This window comes from Diceros bicornis, chromosome 4 (assembly GCF_020826845.1).
Source record: "Diceros bicornis minor isolate mBicDic1 chromosome 4, mDicBic1.mat.cur, whole genome shotgun sequence".
Classification (NCBI taxonomy): domain Eukaryota; kingdom Metazoa; phylum Chordata; class Mammalia; order Perissodactyla; family Rhinocerotidae; genus Diceros; species Diceros bicornis.
The window spans coordinates 93,027,393-93,048,139 of record NC_080743.1 but is presented as its reverse complement, the minus strand read 5'-3'; the positions used below and the strand labels follow the sequence as shown (position 1 = coordinate 93,048,139).

Genomic DNA, 20,747 nt, shown 5'->3' with positions numbered 1-20,747 from the left:
GAGAGAGAGAACTCTAATAAGAAAAAGACATTGTATGGAAGAAAGGTCTAGAAATGAGACTGTTCTCTGTGTATTCAAGAAAAAGAATATAAACTTATTGAGAACTTACAACATGCCATGCACTGTGTTATTCTTTTTCAAATTCATTACCTTATTTGCTGCTCAAAATAATCCTATGAAGTAGGAACAATAATTACCCATGTTTTACAGGCAGGAAAATGAGAATCAGTGCTGTTAAAAACTTACTCAGGGATAAACAGATATTAACTTGAGTTTGATTGAACCCCAAGTTCATGATAATATAACTTCACTATCTTAAGAGTGAAGAGCCCTTAGGAAAGCATTTGTCTGAGGATCCAAGATTACTTTCAATTATTTTCATCATCAATACTGAACAAGATTAAAATATTAGTTTCTAGATAGTTGTCAGAGTATTCAGATATGTCTCAAAATACCCAGAAGCTCTCCAGAAAAGAGCTCTCAGCCAACCCTACAAGGTTGTCTGTGTAGTACAGGTTGGCAAATCTTTAGCTGATTAGGTGCAAGTATTCTGGCAAAGAGCTGCAGGCCCATGGATAACTACAAAGTAGGCAGCAAGCAGGTGCTGCAAAGAAGAGTCTGAATTAGGTCCTTTCCTGGCCTCTCTCTGCACTTTGATCACTGAGCTGTCTAAGAACACAGATGGGAAATGTCTGATGTCTAGCGTTTACCCAGCAGCCTGTACCCTGTTCCCAAAAAGGTGATGCTTGTTTCAATAGCTCCTCTTTGGAGAGTGTAAGTTTCTAATTCTGACAGATGTGGCATGAGGCTGCCAACCTTATACTCATTTGGCATTTGTCCTGGAGGTGTATCTGTGGCAGGAGGGAAGGATGCTCATCAAGTATGAAACCAGGATGTGGGCTCTGCATTCACTATGTGGGCCTTGCCCTTCCTCACTCGGTACCAGGCCATACCATAGTATGAAGATCTTAGGTGGGAGTAGGGTGGGGTGTGAGCCAGTGGAGGATGGTGGGGAAAGAGATCTGTGATGGGGACTCCCCAGTTCACTATCCCACATCTTTTGAGATGTGAACCTCTCCTCCCCCCACCCCGGGCTTCATGTCAATCAGAGGAGACCTGAGAGATCATGAAAGCATGACCTCACAAGCTCTCAGGGTGTGTCTCCAGGAGCCTCTGAAGACGAAGATGGAATTTTCCATATTACCCATTACAGTAGGCGGGAAAGGTAGACTCTCATCCTGATGGACTTAGTCTGTAATCAGTGCAAACAGCCTCCTTACAAAGGGAAAGCCCCCCACTTCTGATCAGGGAAGTTCAGATCCCCACTCAGAGAAAGGAAGAGGAATAATGGGCAAAAACTGGTTCTTTGGCCACAGAGTCTTCCACATTCAGAAAACCTTATCCCAAAAGCTACATTTCTTAGAGATGAAGATGTGTAGCTTTGAAAAATTTGTTGAATAAAGAGTCTACTGGGATTTAATGAACACAAACAAAAGCTATGTTAATTGTCATCCAAAATCTTCTCTTTCTCCATCACCACCCTTCACCATCGCTGCCCGCACCTTTTTGCTGCAATCTCTCTTAACCTTCACTCTCCTCTCTACTACACAGCCCATGTGATATCCCCATATAGCCTCCTCTCTCTAACCACTTACACTCTTCTTGTCAAATTTACTTAGTAATGGCTATCCCTCAGAAGGACCTCTGTTACTGACCCTCTCCTCTCTATCTCAGAGAACAAGAACTGAGGTTTCATTGCCCTGAATGCTTAGTAATTAACAGATTCCTAAGCGGAATCTCAGGTATTCAGGTAAGCAACCAAATGAACCAAAAGCATCCGTGTGACATGAGCACACCTTCAATATTATGTGACTGACTTAAGGCAACCAACTCATTATAGCCTCAAGGGGAAGATTTTCTTATATCTGGGTTTCCCTTTCCACATTAACCCAAAGACCTCAAAGTAGACTGACAGAGGGATCTGCCAAAACGTTTCTAAGCACTTGCTTCCTCACCTCAGTGATTGGGTAAGTCTCCACCATAATACTCTTGTAGCAGCTTAGTCTCTAAGCAACTGGAAGGGTCAATTTACAATGTACCCACTGCATTGCCATAAATCCTACAATGCCTCAAACATAATGGCATTCAGTAAACAAATATTTGCTATGCTAAGGTGGAACTTAGCCCCTTAGACTATCCCAGATCTTAGCTAATGGCTGCATAATCACATAATATCTGACATTGGCTCTATCCAACACCATACATTGCTCAAGGTTTTTGAAATTGCTCCATTCATCCTTGAGCACAAATGGAGTAGCAGAATTATTATAATCAGTATTTTTCTATTTGAAGTCACTCCTTCCCCATCTCATTTGCTACATAAAAAGGAGGCACCATTGCCTTAGGAAGGCAACCTAGTAGCACGGACAAGGCATTGGGCTGAGAATAGGGACACCTGGGTTGTGGTCTTAGGCCAGAACTAGCCCTTTCCCTCCCTCAGTTTCTAATTTCCTCATCATGATGTCCACCCCGATTAGATGGTGGAATAAGCAGTGTCTAAGGACGCTTCCATATCAGAGATTAGGTAAATCACAACATTCAAAAGAGAAATCCCAAGGGATTGGGTGATAAGAAGACCTTTTGAACAGAAGATCCTTTCAACATGATAAACCCCTCTGCTATGACAAAAGCAGCAGGCCTCCTCCCCAAGCGGCTCCCTTTGATGGTTAATGAGCAGTCAAGAGTATCTCTAGGACTGTTCATGCAATGAAGCCCTTAGCCTCATTTGCATGAGGCTAGATAATCATCAACTTCACACTTGTACTCTAGCGTGAACTGAGATTGGTGACTGTAAAAATCATCACAGAATGGCAGTGGGATGATGATGGTGGTGGTGACAACAACAATGACATTTTAAACTAAAGCCTTCCTATTAATTAATGGAAGAGAAACAAAGCACCTAATGCAGAAGAAAAGTACATTCACTGAATAATTCCAGTCAAGAAAGTAGGTACTGAAGCTGGTAGATAGCTTTCTGTGAAACTTCTTACTGGAGAATTGTACCCTACTTGGTTATCCAGTACTTATCACACACTATGTTATTGCTTCTTTAACCATCCTCTTTCCCCACTGGGTTGGAGACTATGGGAGCACAGGGAAGACCATGTCTTGCTCATCACTGTTTCCTCAGTGTCTGACAGGTAACTGACGCTCCATAGATATTGTTGAATAAGTAAATGAATAAATGGTTTGTACTGAGTTGAATGGTGTCTCCCCAAAATTCATGTCCACCTGGAAATACAGTATGTGACTTTCTTTGGAAATATGGTCTTTGCAAATGTAATTAGTTAAGTTAACATAAGGTCAACTAGAGTAGGGTGGGCCCTAAATCCAATATGACTGGTGTTCTTAAAAGGAGACAAGAGGACACAGAGATACACACAGGGAAGATGGTCGTGTGAAGATGGATGCAGAGCTTGTGGTGATGCAACTACAAGCCAACGAGCACCGAGGACTGCTGGGAGCCACCAGAAGCCAGAAAGAGGCAAGGAAGGACCCTTCCCTAGAGCCTTCGGAGGGAGCACGGCCCTGCCAACACTTTGATTTTGAACTTCTATCCTCTAGAACTGTGGGAGAATCAAGTTCTTTTGTCTTAAGGCATTCAGTTTGTGGTCATTTGTTATGGCAGCCCTATGAAACTAATATGTGGTTGAACGGGTATTTTTAAATAGTGTGCAAATCACACTATCACACTAAAATAGATCTTTGAATAAGAGTCTCATAGAACTAGAAAGGCCTGGGGAGATTATATAGTCTAATCTTCTTACTGCTTTAAAAAAAAAAAAAAAAGACAGAGAGAAATAAGGCTCAGAGAAAATAAACGATGAGTTAGTGCCCAAATCCAGGTCCCTTTTCCCTTCTATGAATATATCACACATGCAAGGCTCTGTTTTAGAATAAATAACCTATAAGTTACTAAGTGATTGTTAAAGCTTCATTGATCATGTTATCTACATTTGTGTAAGTATATTTAAATCCCTTTAGAAAGTAATCTTTCCTCCCTCTACACCAGACCACAGATCTTTCCCTCAATTTTTCTTCAAAAACAGCTAACGCCAGAAAAGAAAACAAATTTTTAAAAAGCCAGCAATAATTCTTAAAGCTAAGAGTCATGAAGTCATGGCCAAGTGTAATGGAAAGAGACAGGACTAGAATTTAGATCTCGTCTTAAGTTCTAACTCTGACCTTTCTATCTAAACCTAGGCAAGTCTCTAAGCCCTCAAATTTCCTCATTGTAAAACTGCACACAAATATGTATCTTCTTCCATGGTCGTAGCGAAGAAGTGAGGACAAAAGTAGGGAAAAGATCTGCAAAAACAAGGGACTGTTATTGCAAGTAGCACCAGCAGTGATACCCCTCAGTTATCCCCCCAAAAAGAGCTTCGAGTTCCCAGTCTTCGTCGTACCATATACAGGGCCAAATTAAGACTTTTAGGGGCTTGGAAGTTAAAAACCCAACACACAAGTAATTCAAAATATATTTTATATTACTGAACCGTAAAATACATGTGTTACAACTTATTTTATAACCCAACATATTTTCTCTTACTGACTTTTGATCCTTGTTTATAGTTTTTTGTAATATTGTCATTTTCATCGTGACCTTCATTGACGGTTTCTCTGGTTCTCTAGGTTCATGCTGCGGCTACTGACAGGGAAGCCCAGCCCTGAGGGTACATCACTTAAACTCACTGGACCTCTCAGTTCCCCACAGATACAATGCAACATTTTGGGAATGAAAGTTTTCTATCCACAAGTTCTTATTAAATTAGTATTGGAAGAATTCAAGTTTGGATCTATTTGTCTATTTTTCTGTCAGAGTATGTTCTTAAATCGCATTTACAAGTTGTCAAAGCTAGACAAATTTACACAAATTAATAATCCACCTAAGGTGCATTTCAGAATGAGAGGTCTGCTGAAAAGAAAAAACAATTTTAATTATGTCAGTCATATCCCAATGTTCCCAGTATTGTGAACTAGACCGCATACCTCTTCTAAATATAATTTTCTGCCCTATTTGTCAGTCAGGTCATTGGAGAATTAGAGGCAATATATCAAAGTGGGAAGAAATGGAACCAGCCTGGGCCATGTGTTCTAAGTGTGTCACTTTAGATCTCTGAACCACTTTCAGACTACTGAACCTAAAAATAGTTTATACTCTTATAAATTCTCCCCTTCATTTCTCCTTTGTTGTCTAATGCAGCCATGAGCTGTTAATTAGAAATCTATGTTCAAAAATGCCAGAATTATTCCAAGGGTTTTTTTTTTTCAATCCTAAAAATTACAGTAGGGAAGTCAAGGTCCACGAAGTTAAAGTTAACCTTAACTATGATATGCTTTCCGAGGTTTGAGTCATGGGGTGTATGTGTACGTGCTACAAGGTAAACATTTTAGTAGTGGTATACTTATAGAAGCATTTCACGAATAATCATCTCAGCATTTACAAAGCTCTGTAACACAACATTTGCTCCTTACAACAACCAAGTTACAATTTTGGAAATGATTAAATTGACACTCAGGGAATTTACCCAGAGTCATGAAGCTAAGACTGGACTGAACCAGAATCTTCTAGTTCCTGGTCCAGCATACTCTTTTCTGCACCCCAATAACTCCCCCAAAAGTTTGAAAAGATGTTTTGTATTTTTGTATAAGAAAGTGTTTTAATTCCTTCATTTGAAAAGATATGGATATGAAAAGTTTGGGTGGCTAAACAAAATACACAAGCCTTAGGATGTTGGAGAATAAATTTCATCTTAATGCTACCATACATTTCATCTGTGACTGTGGGAAATAACCTTTCTACTTTGTAGCTCCGTTGTTTCTTTTCACTGGAGAAATAGTAATGACATCCTACAAGGCTCCTCTAACATAAATGACTCCAGAAGATTAACATTCATTTTCCATGAATGGAGAATCCCTGAAGTGGGTGGAAAGCTGCAGTCCTTTGAGATTCTGCACAAAAGTACTTGCTATTAAAAAAAAATTGGAAGGGCAGGGTTGGGTCAGCCCCTAGGCAAGGCTGGGTCTACTCAGTGCTCTCAGCTAGGGGCTGAGGTCAGAGAAAAGAAATCAGGAGATCATATTCCTAGATCTATACCAGGAGCCTTTCTGCTCTCTTCCCAACTCTCATCTGTGTGTGTATATTTGTTTCTATATGTGTGTACATATGTGACAGTGTGGCATTTTCCAGCATGATCCCTGTCCAAATTATTCTGTCCTAATTTGAGTACTTGGGTCAGAATGTATATCTAAATTTTTCATTTAGAATATATCATCACTGTGTAAATAGTGAACAATATTAGACCCCCCCTGATGTTGTTCATCCTCTTACATGTGAATCAGCACTTGGCTTCCTGAGAAAAGTTTTCTAATTTTAACTGCTCAGGAAAAGAGTCAGCTCTCTTCAAGATATTTGAGCACGGTTAGTTTTACTGTGGTGCCCCCTAGTGCTCCATGAGATTAGATTTACTTTCTATATTTGCCAATATGTGGACCACATAAGAGAAGAGAAATTTGGAGAAGGAACAATTTTGGTAATTTTTCCTGTATTTTCTTGTGTATAGAATGGAATGAAGTGCATTCCCTTAGCATGAGTCACAAGATCCTTTGTGATCTGCCCCTGCCTAGATTCGCAGCCTCATCTTCTGCCACTTTCCCCTATGAACACTCAACTTCAACCATTATGAACAACTTGCTACTTTACCTAGAAAGCTTTCTGCCCCCTACCCAACGACCATGATCCCTCTTGTCTATTTAAAGAATTTCACTTCTTCTAATATCAGCTGAAGCATTACCTCCTCCCCCAGCGTTTACCCTCTCTTAGTGTGTTTTCTTAACTGTAAACAGACTATATCTAACGCCTGCTCAAAAATCCAATGATTCTATGTGTTTTTATTAGTACCTCCTTGAAGAGCTTCAAAACACTTAATGACAAATCAATTCAATGTTTCAGATGCTTCTTTTTAATTCCCATAGAATTTCTTATGAAATGCAAATTCTATGGCATTGAAAATCATTTATTTGCCTGTCTGTCATAAAAAAAGAATTTCTAAAAAACTTGTTCAATTACGTGGGGACACATTTAAATTGAGTTAATCTGAGACAAGATTTTTCAGACAAAAATGCCTCTTTTTCTTCCTAAGTGATACAAACAAAAGTCCAAGTTACAGCCTGAAACTTCACCAAGAAAGTGTGAATTCTAATTCTGGCCATCGTTGATACAGAACTGGTCAGCTCACTTTCAGAGTACCTCCACTTCTGCTTTTCCCAGCGGTAAAGATGATAAGAATGTAAACCTTTAACTGCGGGATTGGCTGAAAAATTATCACTAAAACCCCTCACATCTATAAAGTGCTAATGATAAGATGATACAAATCTTGGGAGACCCCAGCTTCAATAGCCCTGAGACACATGGATATAATTTACAAAAGCTTCTCACTTTATTGGTAGCTTTTTTCTGCCATTGTTCCCAGCTGAAGTTACAGGTAGGACTGGAAGCCTGCCGCTTTAAACGGCAGCCCCAATAAATATCGAAATAGTGTGTATTGTTTTTGGTAACAGAATCACTCAACTTTATAACTTGTATCATAGATATTCTCCTAGGGCATCCACTTCTTTGTCCTTTCTAAATAAAGTCTTTTGCTAACCCAGAATAGGTTATTTAGATATGAACACAGTATATAAATAAGTGTGGATTACAAATATATGTGCAAATTTTATTCCCCCAGCCCCATCCTAAGAACCAGGAAATCCATAAGTTTAGACACAAAAATTTGTTTCCCTATATTTTGTATTTCTCAAATCCTCATAGCCATTCTAAGAATGTATATAAACTACATACTCACCGGGTATTGAACTGGAAGAGATCTTTCTGATCATTTGATCCAAGTGCCTCACGTTACAGGTGAGAAAATCAAAGCCCAAAGAGGGAAGTGAATTATATGAGGAGTGGGTAAGGTCTATCTTTTTGTCTGGCATCTCAAAAATGAAAACTACTGCTTTCCACATAAGTAAATAAAACTTAATCGAGTGGTGAGAAAACAAAAGTTACCTAAATAAACTTGATTGAAGAGAAAGTTAAGGCCCAACTCCACTAAATGGAGTTTAATGGTTACATCTGTACTTTTCACAGAGCCAGCCACATAGCCAATTGTTTTATAAGGCTAAAAATTAAATCTAAGAAATAAGGAAAAATCATGATCATTTGCCAAATATCTTTCTCCTACAATAAAAGAGATCCAATTTAACTGGGTAAATGATGAGCATTTCAGCTCTATGTCACCCCCGATATACATCACTGTAATAGTATGTCTTATGAAAGTAGAGGTTTGATTTGCATCACCACCTACCCCAACCTTCAACCAAAATTCCAAACAACCTTATCGATGGTTATAGAAAGGCTACCAGTCTATGAACCTTTTACAATGGCAACTCTACACTTTTCTCTCTCAATATCTCTTAATCTCATTCTCTCTCTCTCTCTCTCTCTCACACGCGCGCGCGCGCGCGCACACACACACACACACACACACACACACAGTGCTGCCACCCCTGCCTTCACCACCATTTGATCAAGTTCCAGGGAGAACACGCATGACCTTGCTATGCTATCCTTCCTCCTGATAAAGTCTATGAGATTAAATGTAGAACCCATTGTGCTGCCCTGGGTCCTATAACAGTTAAGAAATTAAGTTAGCTAAAACAGTCTAGCTAGAAATAAGAAAAAAATTTAAAGTTAATGTCAAGTGAAAAATTACAAATATCTGTGCCAAAAAAATTCTGTATCCAGAGTATATGAGAGCATGTTTCTTGAGCAAACAGCTCTAATGTACCTCCTATGTCTTTGCTTCCATTTCTGTGCCAGGACCAGAAAAAGCTAATTCTCTCCCAGAGATCAGCTCACTGTGAAGTCTAGTGTCCTGGAAACCTGCCCTCAGCCTTCCTTTCAGGCTCTGTCAGAGTTGCTGGGTGACTTGCCAGAAAGGACCCCTCTCCTTCTCAGTGTCCCCCAGGTATTGACAGTCCAGGCAGCCCTGCCACCCGCTGACTATACATCTGTTTTACCTTTTGCTCTGTCCTGCTCAGAGCCCCAGTGCATTTGTTGAGCCTTGCCGGGGGCCATCTGTCCTGTCTTTTAATCATCCCACGGTGTAAGGAAACATGTAACACTGTGGTTGTTTGAGAAAGCACTCTCAGGGCTCCCAGACCTGGTGAAGACATTCAGTTGTTCTATTTTTGGTCACTCTCATTGTTTTCTTCTCGGAAGAGCCTAATTCCGGTCTACGTCTTGGGCATCCTGCCATGGACACATTGCTCCTCCCCCGCACCTTCTCCCCAAATCGCCTACTCTAACTTCACCCAAAGGGTTCTACACAGAGAAGGAAGCGCGTGGCATGATGAAGAGAGTGCAGGTGTGTTGTTGTGCTCACTGGTCTGCAGACTAGAGCATGACACCGGCTACACTTCTGGAATTTGGGGACACGAGCCCTCTCTGCGGTACAGTGATCACAACCACACTCCCACCAGCCTCTGTGCACCAAAAACCCCCATTTCCTGTACGCAAAGACAAGCCCAGGCATTGGCTAGGACTCGGCTCATCTTATCCTGGTCTAATTTGAGGTACCCAGTCTCTGACATGGCCATCAGAAATAAAAGTTCCTATTGTATGACCTTTACCAGGGAGAGACTTTTCCAACACAAAGCAAACCACCAGGAAACAAGAATTAATCACGCTAGCCCCAACAAGGGAACATGGCGAGACTATATATTGATTTTCTTTTCAGTGGAGTCTCCTGCAGTCAAGAACATCCTTAGAGACCTAATTATATTTGTAGATATGAACAAGTAAATAAGAAAAAATAATGTAAAAGGGACCAGAATAAAGAGAAGGAAAAATGGAAAAAGTATCTTCATTAAGTGGGGGAAATACTAGAAGGATGATTATCCACTACATAATGTCTTGGACAAAGTGAAAAAAAGACAAAGGATGTGTGTAAGTTGTGATTGGTAGAGAAAGACTGTGAGAAACAATATCTGATTAAGTTGTTGGGGTAAATGTTTGGCCATGTGGGCATATGCACGTGAACACACACATCTCTTCCCTTAAAATACACTGGTTCGCTGTTTGAAAGAACTTAATATTGATACCTTTGGCATTCTTCTAAAAGCAAATCTCCTTGCGTCTCTATGGGGTTCATGAATACAATGGGAAAGTGAACTGGTCTCTTTCTTATTTCCTTTTTATAATAATTCTCTGATCAGACGCTTACCAGCAGAATGGGTAAACCAAGTACATCAGTGACTCAAAGCTTCAAAGTGACAGCTCATAAAGGAGTACCAGGATTCTTGCATTGCAAAGAAAAGGAGAATCATCCAGAAGCAGCACACCTCCCCTACCTCTCCTGTGCCCCACCACTACCACTGCTGAAAAGAAGGAAGGAAAAGAGAGACAGGAGAGTATGTGACCACACTTTACAATTGCTGAGGGGAAAAAAAAAACTCAACGATTTTGGCATCAGATTATTTCCAAGTGACTGTTTGCAGCTGTTGGAGCTGCCATCAGCATGAGCTGGAGGCAACAGAGTGCCCAGTGGTGCATCTTACCTGAGAAGCGTAGAAGTGCAGGCAGATGTAGGTGAGACACAGAAGCAGCCCCAGCCCCTGAATGACGGAGGCCACCAGCAATAGCTTGTTCCTCTGGAATCTCCGCCCCGGCACGTTTCCCACGTTCTCCTCCGGGGGTTGGACCCCTTCCATCTTCACAAGCTGGATACAGGGAAGATGAAAACTGTGGCAAAGGGGAACCTGAGAGAGGACTGATCTCTTCCCCACAAAAGACTTGAAGGCAAAACAAGTGTAATAATTAGAAAATACACAGAGGTCCCAGGACCAAAGGGCGATTGAAAGAGCAGAGCGGATTCTCTCAGTTTTAATGCTGCAGCTTTTGCAGGCAGGCGGGGGAACTTCTTTGTGACTAATCTGAATTTCCCCTTTACTTTCTTTCTTTTTTTTTTCTCTGGGCTAACAGGGAGTTGTTTTTGTGGCATTCCAGTTCTGATTTGAGTGACTGTGAAATGACAGTCATAAAAGTGTGCTATTTTCTTAATTTCTCATTGCACCAGTAACCAAATTGTGGGTCACTTGATAAAGATAAAAATCATCATCCGTTGATGTAGGAGCTTGGCTATCCCTTCCCCGAGGTGTCTTAAATCGTAGAAGAGACTTAAGGAAAATGCTGGTCTTAAGTTCTTGTCTGTACTTTAGTAGGTAACTAAGCATAGAACCCATTCTATAGATTGAGAAGAAAAAAAAAGCACACACAGACCATCCTTGGGGTGAAAAAGAGAAAAGAAGAAAATAGGATGGTGGGTCATGTAGAAATAAAGGAGTGAGATCCTCTAGTTTTAGTCCATTACATTATAATAAATAAATTGGTATATATTGGGCATCGACTATACGTCAGACGCTGTGTGGACAGCCTTACAATCTTATTCTCATTTAATCCTTTGAGGCAAGTTTAGTAAATACTTATATGATTAATTTTAAGCATAGCAGAAAAGGAGCAGAAGAGTGTCCTGTCTTTCTCCCCTTCCCTCCACTTTACATTTTCCCCATGCATAATTTTTGCATGAATGAACAAATGAATAGATTGAAGTATGCTTTGAAGGTTGTTCCTTTCTTTGAGGTCGGGGCGGACTCAGAACTTGGAAAGTAAGAGTATTCTACCAATAGACAGACACTACTTACCCTTTACCGCTGAAATAAATGATAAAATTATTTATAATGTCAAGTTCAATTGGACAAATATTTACTGAGTACATAGTAAGCCCAGTGCTGTACTGGACGACATAGGGATAGTGGGAGGGGCTGTTTAAGATAGTATTCTGTCTCTTCCGTGGGAAGGTATATCTCTCTGAGCTCCCCATCAGCCACTCAACAGATATTTAAAGAAAGAAAGGAGGGAGGAATATTTTGATATCAACAGTATGAGATGTTGTATGCAACTTAATTTTATAGAAAATGGCTATGAGGCATATTCAAAAGAAAAACAGTTTGTGAGAGATGGAAAGTACATTTATTATTATAGTATTAATCAATTAAAATATGAATTAATACTCTCATTATAATCATTATGCCTTGCATTTAGAGAACATACCAGTCTTCAGAAGTTCAAGTTTTTGTCTGAAAGATAAGGTAACTCAGATACTCTATTATAGACTCCAAGCCAAAAGTAAAAATCAGTTCATCTAAATTTATCTCTAGATAGTTATTCCCATGAGCAAAGTATGTGTAACATACAGGGTGTGGAGAAAAATTATAAGAGAAAAATCAGTGTGTAGAGCCCAATTCTTGTGTAATAGTTAATAGTCATAAATAAACATTAAAATTGGTAACTATTTACTCATTTATTTTCAAAAACTGACTAAACAAGTCACAGCAAAAAAGCCTAAAATACTATTGGAAACTGAAGAGACCAGCTGAAAAAGAAATAGTGAAAACTATTAACGCTACAAATCATAGACAATATTTTTAAATGACTGCCAAAAGGATGAAATAAATAAACACTTAAAGTGCATACTTGTGCCCTGAGCAGCATCTCTTCTCACTGTTAACATCATGGCTTCTATGAAGAAAAATTGACAACTACTATTTTTCCTTATAGACAATGAGAACTGTGCAACAGAACGAATTTCCGTCTTTGTGCTGTCCCAGGAAAGCACAGCGTCAATATACCAGCATTTGGGCCTGCACAGCTAAGGCACGCCTTTCATCTCCCTTGTCTCAGTCTCCTACTGCCAGATTTTGCCTATTTGTAAGTTTTTGTTGAAGTTTAAGTGACGTTTTACGTTTAATTGTTTCTTTTTTTATTGAACACATTCTCACAGCTTCTTCACAGTTTTTGTGGGACAACGAGGAATATACACGGAAAAATAAATTAGCCTGGAAGTTCCAGGCAAGATCTTTTGATAGACTGTGTAAGAATTTCTAAGTTCATTACTGGGTGGTCTAACATTTGGAACAAGTGAAATCACCATCAGAGATATTACCGCTGGCATTTTAATCTCAAACAGATGGACACATCCTCCATCTTCAAAGTTGACGTTTTTGTTTTTATTTTTGTTTTTTTTAATTATTTTTATTTATTTATTTATTCCCCCAGAGCCCCAGTAGATAGTTGTATGTCATAGCTGCACATCCTTCTAGTTGCTGTATGTGGGACACAGCCTCAGCATGGCCAGAGAAGCGGTACGTTGGTGCGCGCCCGGGATTTGAACCCCGGGCGGCCAGTAGCGGAGCACGCGCACTTATCTGCTAAGCCACGGGGCCAGCCCCCAAAGTTGACATGTTTTTAAAGAGCTCAAGTATGTTACCTGAATCTATGGGCAATTTTTTTTAAGCATCTCACAAAAATCAAACACAGATACACCAGAGGGAACCAGCCTTGAAATAGGAGCCTCAGACTTCATTCCAAGAAATTGTCTTCCCATAGATCTTTAACCTCTAAATGAATAGCCATGTTAAGACAACAGAAAGGTATGCAAAATAAAAAGGCTTTGACAATTGATGGAATACTTCATGTTTAGAAAGCAGCCAAAACTATTTTTGATTTTTTGGCTGTTGTAGGGGTTTTATTTGTTTTTTGTTGTTTTGTTTTGCTTTTTTGGTTTGGTTGGGTTTTTTTCTTGGGGGTGGGGGGAGTGTTGGTGGTAAAATTTGCACTTTTCCTTTGTTTCTAAGTCATTTTTCCATTCAACAAGCATGAGCCAGGTGCCTACATACTGGTGTTGGGGGAAAAGAAAGGAACAAAACATATTCTTAGTCCTCAGGGAGGTTACAGACAGGAAGTCAGGACGAGCACAGCCAGTAAAGTGTTGGGTCCGAGGTGGCTGTGCAGGAGGGAAGGGTGTGTGGGGGCGAGTTCTAGTTCAGACTGGAGTTAAGACGGGAACAGCTTGAGATGAGTCAAGTAATCTTGGGGAAACCAGAAGCTGTCTGTCCATCTAGGGGAGTGGGGAGGAGCAGTAATCGCTGAGCAGGGAGCAAGGGAAATGTAGCCTGGGCAGAAGCCCACTCGTGCACTGCCCATTCAGGGAACTGTGACTAGAGAGGAGGATGGAGAAGGCGAGTGGCCCACGAGAGAGGCTGAGAAGCTGTCCTGAATGGGCTTTTGTTACAAGTTAAGAATTTTGAATTTTATGCTGAGAGCAGTGGGGAAACAGAAAGGTTTGAAGTGGAATGTGATATGATTACGTTTTAGAAAAAAATCTCTCTGAGTGAAATAGAAATTCTCCCAGCTGGGAGAATTTTCCAGGGTGCTCTGTGCCAGCTGAGGAGATGAGTGGAATCTAAAACCCACCTCTTCAGTCAGCTCTCCAAGCCCTCCATCTGGGAGTGGGAGGTTTCATCCTATGGGAAGGGGATCCTTTATCTTCCTACAGAAGTGTGCTCTGCTTCCCAAGCCCTGAATAAAGTGCTGCATCCACCCAGATAAAGGCCCCTTTTTCTACTTCATAAACTCATAGAGGGCACCTTGTTCTAATTCACACAAAGACAGCAGTATGAGCTGGGGCAGTCCTCAGGCTTGCAATTAAAGTGAGATATAGTAAGTCCTAAACCAAAGTAGAGAGGGTAAAGACAGGAGAAGATATTTATAGTGGCTGTTCATTCAGCAAACATTTTGAGAGCCTACTCTGTGTCAACCTCTGAGCATACAAAGAGAGTCATTATTAAGCTCTGCCCTGGCACAGGTGACAGAGTGAGAGGGGAGGTAATGGAAACAAATGCATTTCAAATGTCAAAAACCTGATTTGCCATCTGCCTTCTCAACCTGCTTTTGATCCTAATGTCCCCATTCTGGTTAATGTTTCAGCACTCTAGGATCTCAAAACTCTACAGTCAGCTTTGACTCCTCCCTGCCTCCAATCAGTCAAGCTTTGTAGGGCTATCCCTGCAATATGGCTCATACTTTGCCCCACTTTGCCATTCTGACTGCTTTTCACCCAAGTCCTTATTACTCCTCACTTGAACTCTTGAATTAAACGTTCAACTGTTCTCCCTACTTCCATTCTCTTAATCTCCAATCCGTTTTGCTTTGGCAGGCTCTTTAAACCCAGTGATGAGAAGATCCTACCAAAGGCCTCCATCTCATAGAGAATAAAGTTGAGATTCTTTAGCTTGATATTCAATTTGTTCCATAATGGAACCCCAAGTGTCCTTTCCAAACTTCTCTCCCTCTATTTCCTGATTATTTCTGATAGTCACTTTGCCTCAAATATCTTTGCGCTCCATCTCTGACAATCAAATTCCTACACACGACACACTTTCCATGAAGGGCTGGGTGGCTGCCTTGTGGACTGCTTGCAGTGTTCCAGAAGAGGCTAAACAAAAGCCCTGAAGGAATACTGCTCAGGGGATCTTGGCATGGAGTAGAGATTTGTGGGATCAGTAGTACCCAAAGCCTAGCTGATCATCAGAACCACGAGGAGAGCTTTTAAAAGATGCAGATTCTTAATTCTTTCACTCAAAAAATTCTGATGAGATGAGTTTGGAGTAGTGTCTTTTGAATCTGTATTTCTAAAAGCTTCCATAAGAGCCTGATTTGTGAATCTCCCCAAATGACCTCTTAAAGTCTCTTCGCTGTTACATTTCCATGATTCCCTTCCCTGGGCCTCCCAGAAAAATGCCGCTGTCTCCACCCCTGCGTTGAGAGCATTTATCATGCTCTGTCTTGTCTTATAACTATTTAAATCTATTTCAGTCTTCCCCATGATGTCGCATGATCCTGAGGTCACAAGTCCTGTACCGCACTCACTCACAGGGCCAGAATAGTCTTTCTATAAAGATCTGCCAAATTAAATTGAATTTATTTGCAGTAGATCTGAAGCATGCTATTTTCAGGACCAGAAACGAATGAGAGTCTAAACAAAACTGAAAATGGCACTATTAAATACAGAAGTCTCCTGATCGCTGGACTTTGATCTTAGATGTGAAAGATTAGCAAACCTGAAATGTGTACTTTTCATTGAAACCGGATGTACACCATTAGTTCAAATGCAAATGTGAACTCGTATAATAATATTCCACTTGGGTTTCAGATGCCTTAGCCCCTCTTATCAACCCCTTTTCTTCCGGTGCTGATTTTCCCTTTCATTCTTCATGTTTGCCATTTTGCTTTATCTGGAATTGACCACTGGCAGTTATTTTAGGGTGTGATGATAGATTCTAAAACTTCGTGGCACAAAACAGCCACAACAATTTTTCTATCTGTGGAAATATGCCCTTGAAGTACTACATCACTATGGAAAGCAAATATCTAGACAGGTTTCTCACACTCGCAAAATTACATTTTAAGTTGTGTATTTAAAATGTGTATGAAATGCCAAGAATATATAAAAATTTGTAAGTAGATATTTCAATTCATAACAGAATATAGAGAACTTTCTTTTTACAAAATCATCTTTATTGAAATATAATTACAGACAATAAACTGTATCTATTTAAAGTGAACAATTAGATGAGTTTTGACAGTTGCATACACTCGTGCAACCACCATCACACACAGAACCTTTACTCATCCCCAAAAGATAATTTTCATTAAATAGTAATCATTCCAAAAGCAAATCTAAACTGAGTACACAAGAGATTCCCTCCTCTTTCCAAAATACATTTAGTTGGGTATAAATTGGAGTTAGTATAAGCCAGTGATTCTCAACTGGGGGCGATTTTGCCTCCCAGGAGTCATTTGGTAACGTCTGGAGACATTTTTGGTTGTCTAGATTTGGAGTTGGGTGCTACTGGTCTCTAGTAGATACAGGCCAAGGATGCTGCTAAGCATCCTACAAGGCACAGGACAGCCTCCCACAACAAAGGATTATTGGTAAAATATCATCAGTGCTGAGGTTGAGAAACTCTGGTGTAGATGTCCACATCCATAATTGACCATGAATGAGGCAATACCATATTCACTCTCCGAGTCTTTGCATTTCTTATTGTCCTGTCTGAAATGCCTCTCCACTGCCCAACAACTAATCTGTGAGGTGGGTACTATTTTTCTCCCCATTTTATAATTGAGAGAAACTGAGGCTTAGAGAGATGAACTAACTTGGCCAAGGTCACACAATTAGTACATGGCAGAGCTGGGATCTGAATCCAGGTCCTTTTACTCTGGAGGCTGTTCTTAAACTCAGTGTGATACTATTGATTTTTTAATGAAAATATAAGCTCTATGTCTGGCCTGGGCACTTAGTAAACAATCAATACATCTAAGCAGATATTAACATGTCAAATGCACACAGCCACTAATTCAATAGGAGAGAATAACTTCCTCCTATCAATTAGATCTTATTTTTTTCCAAATTAATGGTGAATGGGAATATAGCTTATGTTTTTTGTTCCTTCTATGTGCCAGGCATGAAAGCCTCCTTTCATTCAATCCTCCTGGGAACACTGTACATGGTTATTGCTAACCACATCTTTAACACGAGGAACCAGAATCTCAGAGTAACTTAACCATAACAGTGTTGGGATTTAAACCAAAATCATCTAGTTTGTCTGTTTGTTTAACTGTAACAGACCTTCATTAGCTGGTGTTATAGACTAGATGTCTGTGTCCCTCCAAAATTCATATGTTGAAGCCCTAACTGCCAATATGATGGTATTTGGAGATGGGGCCTTTGGGAAGTAATTAGGTCATGAGAAGGGGGCTCTGGTCTGATGAGATAAGTGTCCTTATAAGAAGACGCATCAGAGAGCTTACGCCCTCTCTCTACCTACCAAGTGAAGATACAGTGAGAACGCAGCCCTCTGCAAGAGAGGAAGAAAGCCTTTACCAGACCCTGACCATGCTGGCTCCTTGATCTTGGCCTTCAGCCTCCAAACTCTCAAAAAAATTAATTTCTGTTATTTAAGCACCCAGTCTATGGTATTTTGTTATGGCAGCCCAAGCAGACTAAGACAGCTAGAAATTATAAAAATTGTACCAAAAAACCATTGTTTCTTAAACTCTCGCTTCTACCTTCAGATATATATATAAATCTTGTTATCAAGATAAAACTCTTGTTATGGTCATTTTTCAATGTCCTTCTAAGGAACTCTTTCCTGAATATACTTCCTATTTTGGAGCTAGAGTGAAATAATCTATACGAAGCACTGAGCAACCATGTGTCTAGACAGAGTAGGCCCTAAACAGGTGTTAATGTTTTGTGTTTTTTTAAACCTGTAAGGGCTGCTCAGTGCTTATTCTTTCACTAACATATGTTACATAAACCATTTCTTAAAGCTTTCTGCAGGTCCAGTCAGCACTCTCTTTTTCAGAGGGCAGTATCCCCTTATCTCCCTACCCCCAATACCATGGTACGTGGTCTGTCCACTCATTTCTCCCTCCCTAAGTTGTACTACTAAGTGCTTGGGGTATGTCCTTTCTGCAAAAACCACACACACACAAAGCCCTGCAGCTTTATGTAAATTGGCGTAGGGAATTCCTCTAGGCCTCTTCTTCCTACTTGCTGCTGTGTTCCTTGGTGCTTTCTGCAGTTCCTGCTCTTTTTCCTTCCTATATTGGCTCAAACTTCTCAACTTGTCTTGGTTAAACTCAGAAACTAGGTCGCAATTTCCTGTTTCATCACTGACCCAGAAGTCCCAAAGGATGCCCTGCTAGGAATTGCTCAGGCTCCAGGTCTCCCAAATACCTCTGCCCCAATGTGGTGTTCTCTACCACATCACCTTCCCTCTGCTCTACGCTCAGTCTGGGGAAGAAGGATTAGGCTCTTTCTTTAGCCCAGATCATGGTCTGCCCTGTGTCAGAGTTCTGCATGTATGTGCCTGTCTCCCCACGAGGGAGAGACTCCAGGTCCCATCCATTTTCATATGGCCCTGCTCCCCCCAGCTCTAGTCCATGGCTGTGCTCAATACAGTTCTTCAGAGCTTCTATCCTTCTTTCCTTCTACCCTTTTAGCTCCGTGATTCCCCACCCTTCTTTGACTCCACTTTGCTTTTATTCTTGACACTCTGGGCAAAAGTCAGACCTGTCTGCAAATCAAGCTTTGCTACTTCCCATTGGACAAGTTATTTAACCTCCCAGCCTTCATTTAGTCATCTACTATAGATACACAGATAGATAGATAGATAGATAGATAGATAGATAGATAGATAGAGAGATAGATAGATAGATAGATAGATAGATAGAGAGATAGATAGATAGATAGTGAGATAGATAGATTATATATAGAGAGTGAGAAAGAGAGAAACAAATAGTGTCTGATATATGGTAGCATTCAGTAATTGTTAGTTGTCGTTATTAGTATCATTATTGTAGCTTGAAATTGACCATGGTGAGAGTGTTTACACCATGGAAATTGGTAAATAGCACAAACTGGGACTTTTTTCTTTGCTGCTGTACCAGCACACCACTAGTCTAGTGCCACATATTGAAGTGATAATATTTTGGATCTATTAGGTTAAATAAAACATTGTTAAAATTAATTATACCTATTTCTTTTTACTTTTCTTATATGGCTACTAAAAAATTTTATATGACATTGTGATATTTCCATTAGGAAGTGCTGGGCTACATAGACCCTAACCCACATGGTAGCTTGACCCTATCTCACCCCACAATGTGGTCCTCATGTATTTCTGGGCATCCCAGGAAAAGCTCAGATCCTCCAAAAATTGGTATAGGTTGATGCTTGTCACCTTTGTCAGCAGTTCTCTCTTTGAATCGTTATTTTTCCTGAGTCCTCAGGCCCTTTGCATGGTCTAATCACCTTGACATTCCAGGCTGATCTCTCTACATCCCTGTTCCTATTTGCTGTGGAAGATCCACAGGTACTAGGAATGTCTATTCACAGCACCCAAGAGCCCAATATCTCTATCTCAAGGGTCTCTACCCACTTCACAGTTTCCAGGTGGCAAGGGAAGGGCCAACTCAATGCCCACCAATGAAAAAATCCTAAGGATCCTTATACACAGAAGCCCCATCTTCTTATACTCTCTCTCCAGTTACTAAGACCTCATCTTCTATCCCTGGCCCAGGGATAGAAGGACAAAATTCTACGAAGGCTAAAATTCCCCTAACATACATTGATGTTTCCTAGCTGCCCCCACCTTTAACTTTTACATTATATTAAAGCTCTTTCATAATGTGTAAAATGTGGGATTCTGTTATTACAAGGTTAGTAAAAATCAATATTTTTCATTGGTCTTTTAGTTATTGCTTAGAAAAATAAAAAGAGAGAAAGGTTCATTTGTTTGTTTTCTTTTTTTACTTGTATAGAAGATTGATTAATACTAACAACTTATATGAGCAGTAACACACAGTAATCTGGGCAAGATGTAAAGTGCCATGACTACCAGGATTGTGGCAATAGAGACAGTGACAAATGATCAGATTTGGGACATGCTTTGGAGGTAGAGGAATAAGACTCTCTGGATTAGATATGGTGAATGAAGGAAATCAAGGAATCAAAGGTGACTTTTGAGTGATTTGGCTGAGCAACTGTGTAGTGGTGCCACTAACTGAGTTAAGAGGAAGACTGAGGAGAGCAGATGGGGGGAGGCAGTCTGCAAATCAAGAGCTCAGTATTGGACAGCTCCTCATTTAAGCACCACGGATGTGCTTAAAATGACTCCAAGAGTCATTTTATTCTCCCCATTTTACAGATTAGGAAACTAAAGCACAGAGAGGTTAT

The 20,747-nt window shown here is 40.3% G+C and overlaps 1 protein-coding gene across 1 annotated transcript in view; it reads right to left on the bottom strand.

Moving 5' to 3' along the window:
• TNFSF4 (TNF superfamily member 4) overlaps positions 1–20,747 on the bottom strand; it is a 121,331-nt gene that overhangs the window by 8,411 nt on the left and 92,173 nt on the right. The window contains exon 3 of the mRNA XM_058540055.1: positions 10,663–10,824. Coding sequence (XP_058396038.1) covers positions 10,663–10,815 — 153 coding nt within the window. The 5' untranslated portion in view covers positions 10,816–10,824. The remainder of the gene's footprint in view (positions 1–10,662; positions 10,825–20,747) is intronic.